The sequence below is a fragment of the Alligator sinensis genome, unplaced genomic scaffold (genome assembly GCF_000455745.1).
Source record: "Alligator sinensis unplaced genomic scaffold, ASM45574v1 scaffold1112_1, whole genome shotgun sequence".
Lineage (NCBI taxonomy): Eukaryota > Metazoa > Chordata > Crocodylia > Alligatoridae > Alligator > Alligator sinensis.
In genome coordinates this window covers 410855-418519 of record NW_005842327.1, presented here as the reverse complement: position 1 = coordinate 418519, position 7665 = coordinate 410855, and the positions used below count along the sequence as shown (strand labels likewise).

The 7665-nt window shown below is 41.9% G+C and overlaps 1 protein-coding gene across 2 annotated transcripts in view; it reads right to left on the bottom strand.

The window, feature by feature from the left end:
• Positions 1-7665, bottom strand: part of RAPGEF5 (Rap guanine nucleotide exchange factor 5) — a 265239-nt gene that overhangs the window by 193759 nt on the left and 63815 nt on the right. For both annotated transcript variants that reach the window (XM_025210018.1, XM_006028585.3), the window contains exon 6: positions 4110-4176. In XM_025210018.1, coding sequence (XP_025065803.1) covers positions 4110-4176 — 67 coding nt within the window. The remainder of the gene's footprint in view (positions 1-4109; positions 4177-7665) is intronic.

Genomic DNA, 7665 nt, shown 5'->3' with positions numbered 1-7665 from the left:
GAAGAGCTGTGTAACAAGGGGAGGTGAATGGGACACCAATCCAAACACCAACTTAGAGGAGGTGGTAAAATGGCATCCCCCTCCTCCCCTCCCCACAGTCTGTCACAGCAGGTAAAGCCCTGCACCACCCAGCCACAGGAGCTTGGCAGACACAGCCCTCTGCCTAACGTTATTTCATAGGGACAAACGGGGCCACCAGGGGCAGTCTCCAGGGACCCTGGCACCGCAAAGGTGCTACACCCAGTATGTGGCAAGCCCATGCCCCAGCTGCAGCAGCCCAAGCCCACATGGCTACAGCAAGAGCCACAGCAACAGCAGCTACTGCAACACTGCAGACATGGGACATAAAACTTCTCCCCTCCACCCCCACTCTCCATCGGTCGGCATAATTCCCCATGTTTGCCCAGGGCACTGAAGGAGCTCACTATGCCTCTGGCCCAGGTTATTATAGCAGTAGCTCTCAATCTTGCTAAACTCAGGGCATGCCTCAGATAAATACCAGCTCTTTTTTTTCCCCACTCATTTTCTGGCTACGGAAACAATAAGGCAATTCTTCCATTGCAAAGAATGAAGATCAGAAAGACCACAACAGACCAGAATGCTTTTGATAATATGGATTCCTATTTGAAACATTTGGGTTTATCTTGTGAATCCTGTGTAGGTGTTTTCCACACACCCTTAAAAAGATCTCCAGTGCCCTGGTTAAGAAACACTGGTCTATAGCCTGATGGTTAAGGTACTGTCCTGGAAGGGGGTGGGGGGCTGTAAGTTAAAACAACCTTCAGCAGAGGGAGGTGGAAGATGTGGGGTTTAAATCCCATCTCACAGAGGAAGCAATGTAAACCAGCTCTTGCATATCCCTCATTGAGCACTGCAACCAATGAGATGTGACACTGCAACAAGCAGGGTAGTTTTAAACTGTAGCTCTTATTTTTTCTAGTTAAAATTATTCTAGGAATTTGACCCAAATTCACAAGTAGCTTCAGAATGAGCTAAACTACATTTTTTGATAAATTTATAAATTTATCAAAAATTTATACATGTATAAAAATAAATAAGTCTTCCTGGTTTATCCTTAACCTATAACAAAGATAAACAAAATTACCTCTGATTACTCTGAAGTCATTACTGATCTAGAAGCAGTATTAATAGCACTCAAACCCCAGCATATGACTTATCTCATAAAAATATTATTCATCTGTATTTCTGTTCAGTACTACTGTATATTCACAGCCCTGTCTCTAGCATCATGCTTTGTTCACTGCAGATTATATTCAATCATTTATTGTTGAATACAAATTCCTTGTAGGCTTTCTGATTAGGAAAAGGTGAATGATATGTAAATAGGATACGCATCATTGCAAAGATGAGGAAAACTTAGGAGCAAAGTATAGGTCCTTCCTACACCTATGAACTCACTGAAAATTAATGGGTAACATTTGCAGCAAAGACTGAATATACTGATTGAAGACAGACAGTTAAGAAGGTCCATAAGTAATACATATTCTAGCTTAAATATATTACAAAGTTCTCTAGAAGGCAAAGGCAAAGGCTGTTAGAGAAATAAATGAAAATTACTGTGCAACAGAACAGGCCAGAATGTTTCGTAATTATAGATTCATTCAGTGTAAGAAAAGTTTTTACTATCTGCAGGCATTAAACTAACATTGGAAGGACTGACTGGGACTAGGATTTTCTTTGTCCTGTTAGGCTAAAAATGTTTTATAAAGGACAAGCCTATTTCTCTGTGACAGCAGAGGCAAGCTATTATTTGCAAAGTAATAAACTCCTTAGGGTAAGAAACAGAGAGCACTCTTTCAGAACCCCTGAAGGTACCACAGCTTAATTGTTCCTTACTTGGTTACAACCATGAAAAAATGGTCTTTTATTTCCCCCTCTCTATCACAATTATTGATTCTGTAATTTATGGGCTAACCCCTGCAAGAAACGGAAACAACTGAAGTCAGTGGAACTACTATTCCTGCAGTTACGACAGAATAATTGCATGCACAAATACAGAAATAATTGTCCAGGCTTCAGTACTGCAGAGAGAGGGGTATAGAGGACTTAAGGGTTATAGCAGACCATGAGTTGAACATGTGTCAACAGATGCTATTGCTGCAAAATAGCCGACAGCCTTCTGGGTTGCATTAATAGGAGTCTCGCTTGCAAATAAAAGGGAACAATTCTACCTCTCTGTTCTGCCCTAGTAAGGCCTCGCCTGGATTAGTGTGTTCAGATTGCAAGAAAGATGTGCACAGATCGGAAAGGGTGCAGTAGAAGGGTGAAACAACAAAAATTATTAAAGGTCTGGGAAACACAACTTGTGAGTAGGCGTCTACTCAACTTGAGGAGGCAGCTGGCCAATTTTGTAGACAGATCCCAGGGCCAGCTGCCATTTTTGAGGTCTTGTCATGGCTCAGGCCCCCCTACACCTATTGGCCAAGGGCTCCTGGTGTCCCCACCCCCTGTCACTGGGCTTCACGTGTGGTCAGGACGACTGCTGGCTCCTACTGGGGAGCCAGCATTTTATTTTTAGTAAGTTTTTTTTTCCGGCGGATTTCATGGAGATCACCTGATTTTGTGATATCTGCGCTATTGCAATTTAGGTAGGTCCCTACTTATGAAGAAAGGCTGAAAAGGAGGTTATTTAGTCTGAAAAAGAGAAAACTCAGAGGAGATCTGATAACAACCTTCAAATACCTGAAGGGCATTTATAAAAAGAATGAAAAACGACTATTCGCTTTGGTCATACTGGACAGTATTAGAAGCAATGGCCTCAAACTTCAGAAGTGGAAGTTTAGGATGGAGATTAGGAGGAACTTTCTGATTCTGAGGGTGGTCAAGTATTGGAACAGGCTGCTTAGGAAACTTGGAATCTCCATCCCTGGTTTTTTCAAGAACAGGTTGGACAGGCAATTGATCGGGATGGTTTAGTCAGGGATGATCCTGCCTTGAGTAGCGGGCTGGACTAGATAAATAGGCTGGAAGAAGCCTCATGAGGTTATTTTCCTATGATTCTATTCACATGCCTAGAGGCAAGTACATAGGTTAAGTACTTTGTTTAGTGGACTCCAGCACATTAAGGGTTCAGTTCTTAAAATCAAAGTATTAATTTCTCTTTAGTTCAATGGACATGTTCAAGCTTGTGATGTTTTAATTCATGAAATAACCATGTGTTGGTTATAGTCTTGATCTGAGTAACAGCAAAATCAGCCTTACTGAGGGTAAAGGCAGTAAAGCTGTTTGAATATTTCCAAACATCACTGTCTACATGTGTGGTGTTATTAGGCCACAGTAAACTAATTAACTCTACCACAGGATAGTACTGCCTGACACACACTATTCTGCGGCGGAGTTTAGGGTGTTGCAATGCACATGTAGACCGTGACTCGGGCTGGCTAGGACACAGGGGTGCTACAGTGTGGGACTGCCTACCAGCTAGTCCCACACTGTAGTACCCTCATGCTCCAGCCAGCCCATCTGTAGCATGTTGAGCCTGGGCACAGCAACTCTGGGCTGGCAGACTGACCCCCTGGCCCTCCTACCAACCATGACTTCACCACCCCAGCTCAAGATGCTGTGGTCCCGGAAGCATGTGTAAACACTGTGCCTGGGAGCAATAAACTCTGGTGCAAACTATGCAAGAGTTTATTCAAAAGCATTAATATCACATGTAGATGCACCCACTAGGATTTAAAGGTGTGAAGTCAAATCAAGGTCACTTCAGCTCAATCTAACCAACATCTTCTAAGCTCCTGTTTACCTCAGAAGAGATGTATGATTTTACAAAAGGAGCACACAGAATCCAAGCACAGATGGGGCAAGCTGTCATTTGTCTTGGATGCAGCTTATTGAGGTGAATAAAGCTATCCAATATCCCAGTAAAATAAACATTAGACTAATTCTTTATCTTCATTTACCCTGAGTATAACTATTCTCAGGTGTGAAGCTACATCACTAATACCTCTCCCTCCTATCCATGACTCCTTCCACAGCCAGAACCATGGTTTCACTCCAGTTACTATTCCCACTAGGACTTGGGTCCTCCTCTACAACATAATAATTTTAATATAGAATCAGTACAAGGTTTGATGTGGTGTCCTTACCGCAGATGTGAGGCGAGCAAGGATTTCAGCTTCTGTTTCTGCAGCATCTTCTATTTTTTGATCAGGCCTTAAAAATAAAAATAAAAATTATACTTATTTTATAGTTTTGTTTGATGTGTTTTGGTTTTGGAAAGCAAAGAGGCAAATGGTCACAGACAGCGAGATAAAAAGGGCTTTTGAGTTTCTGTATCAAAAGGAAGATCATAACTTACAAAACTGACAATAATTAACTAGGTCAGCATAATCAGACTATACCCTTTATCCCCTGCTGTCAAATTCTCTTCATAAAATCACAAAAACACATACCAAGAAGCATTCTTCAAATAACTGAAAAGAAAATGTGATAAAAACACGAGCTTTATGCCAACCCTAAAGAAGTGCAAGACTTTTAATGTCAAAGCTGCATATTAAAATGTGTATTTTTTTATCTGTTAAAAATGTATTCTTAATGTTGGCATATATGGGGTATTCCATCTGACAACCAATATGCTTTGTGCACCTTTATAAAAAAGACAGCTTCTCATTTTTACTATTCTCAGACAAAAAAGAAGATTCCAGTAACCGTTAAGACACATGCAATCTTGTCACATGCAAGCATAAAAGTCAAGCCAGTGAACAAAATTTTGTATCGATAGCGTTTGGGTTGCAATGATTTAATGCTTAGAAGTAGCTACATGTAGTAACATGAATGCTAACAAAAGGCTGGACAGTGCTAGGCTCTGCGTAGCAATACAAAGCTGAAGAAGGTACGAAGGACCTTCCCTGAGGACAGTCACAGTCCAGAGTCCTGAGATGAAGGATTAGAAAGGACAGTCTCATGACTCGGGGACAGCAGTTAAAAACAGGGTGATGTGGATATCATGATTTTGCATATCAGGATTTCATTCCTTTCTCGATTCTCTTCCTGGTCACTCTCCATACATGTGTTCACCATTTTCTCAATTCTTCAGTCCTCCATCTCACTTGGCATAAATACTAACTCTATTTTCAGCCTGCACTACTGAAATTCTTTTTTGCCTTCCCACATTTTTGAAAGCAAACCCAATGATGTTTGAGTCAAACTTTTGAATCTGTGACAGTTAAACTGGTTTGTATTTAGACAAAAACATTTGCTCATCCATAGCCAATCTATACTTGTTATGACACCGTTTACACTACTGTACTCTTGAATAGCTTCTGGTATACGATAGAACACGGTTGCTAGGTCACATTTCTGAGAACAAAAAACCCAAATTGCACTCACTTTACTTAAAAACAGAAAAGCTGCTAAACAAAAAATAAGATTTGGCCAGTACATACAAAAAGGTACCTATGCCACAGATCAATTATTTTTTCACTAAACTGCATTTTCTTTTAGGCAGAAGGGCAACCATATGCCAGCTAAGGGGCCACATAATCAGACTGTTCTTTTAAACTACATAAGATTTCTAAATGAAATACTTATTGAGCCTCCTGGAACCCTTATTGGTAATTTAAAAGCGACTGATAGTTTTATTCACACAGGGGAAAAACCCTTAACATATTTATTTTCCATTCTTTGAAAGAAATGCAGTGTGCCAGTGGACTGAGCAGTTACATACAACTGCAGCTGTTGCAATAATCATAGATCACAGGTAAAATAGAAGCTTCTGGATTACGGTAAATTATTTAATTGCTCTTATACTTTGACGTGTTCAAAGAAGCGACAGACAGCATGTCTGGCATATGCAGCTGCTATATTGTGGCTGATATATGCAGTCAGAATATTTTTTTCCATAATTAAAAAATGAAGGTAATTCTATGCTTTTTTACAAATGCGTTAATTTTAAAGCAGGCACATTAAACTAAAATGTTAATCTACATTGTGTATCAATTTTGAAAAGCAGCCACTCACAGCTGCCATTCCTAGTCCTAGTTTAACATTTGCTGCAAGTGTTACTGACAGCCAAAAACGAATGAACAAATTGCAAATAAGGCATACATTAAATGTGATATTTTAAAATATAATTCTGAATCAGAATAAAATACCCAGCACTTGTAGTCCCTTAAATATTTGATCTAAAGTATTTATCCAGGAGATCCTCCTAGAAATGATGCCATGATATGGCAGTCTCAACCAGCAGATATGACCACAGTTTATAATTTACAGAACTGAACAGGAATGAGTTCCAGATATTTCCACTTTTAGTCCATCTTCTATTTAAAGCAATACCCTCCATGTATGCTCTGTTCACAAATGTTTGAAGAACATATGTTAAATTATTAATACTAACAGCTACATTCAATAAAAGCTTTTCTGAGAATCCATACTAAAAAAGACTAAATTAGGCGAAAAGAACAACCAACCTGGAAAAAAAAGATTACTCCAAATATTGTTTACTACAAACAGGCATTATTTCCCATCAGCTGACAAAACGTAACTCGTTCTGAGTAGAACACAGCAGGCATTAGAGAGAGTATAACACTTTGGTGAAAGGGATAACAAGAAAATGTGATCAGAAGGAAAGACTAGTGTAACCAGATTAAGAGTTGCTAAAAGATTTTTCTTCTTTATCAGTAAATTAATTAAAATAATCTAAGGCTCTCAATGTATTCTTCAAACCTCCATTAATTTGGTCTTCCAAAGCCACTATGAATTTGGTAAATCTTGTTATTCCAATTTACAGTGAAGGAAGTAAAAGCACAGACAATAAAAGGATTGGAGACAGGAGGACTTTTTGGCGCTTTATCTAATAGCTAGTCAGCAAAAAAGACATTGGGAAACCTGGGTTCAACTAATTTAGGCTTGTCCATCATATGGCCTGCAGGCCGCCATGTGGCCCGCCAAGCCATTTTATCTGGCTGCGGAGCGCAGAGCCGCGGAGGTGTGGAATGTCGAACTGTGGTGGCGGCACAGAACATGGAGCGTGGCGGCCACGGCGTGCGGAGCCACAGCGTGGAGCGCGGAGCCGCCGCCACAGCATAGAGCATGGCAGCCGCGGCACGGAGCTCGTAGCATGGTGTCGCCTCCGTGGCGCAGAGCACGGCGGCCGCAGTGCAGAGCACAGAGCCGCAGACGCGGCACAGAGCACTGAGCCACGGTGAGGCACGCAGGGCCGGCCCGCGGGCCCCAGCCGGCAGTGAGGGGAAAGGAGCTGCTTAACCCCACGGGGCCCAGGGGAGACCCACGCGCGGGAGGCCAAGCAGTGGCTGCTGGCACTGCCAGCCCACACCTGCCTCCTCACCCGCCCGCTTATAGTTTCATAGTCAGTAGGGTTGGAAGAGACCCGAGGAGATCATCTAGTCCGACCCCCTGCCGTGGCAGGAAAGAGTACTGGAGTCAAATGACCCCAGCCAGATGTTCGTCCAGCCTTTTTTTAAAGACCGCCAGAGTAGGAGCCAGCACCACTTCTTTTGGAAGATGGTTCCAGGTCCTTGCCGCCCTGACAGTGAAATAGTGCCTCCTAATGTCTAGCCTGAAACTACCCTCCACTAGCTTGTGTCCATTGTTTCTTGTAACTCTGGGGAGTGCTCGAGGGAACAGGGACTCCCCCAATGCCTGCTGGTCCCCCTTGACTAGTTTGTAGACTGCCACTAG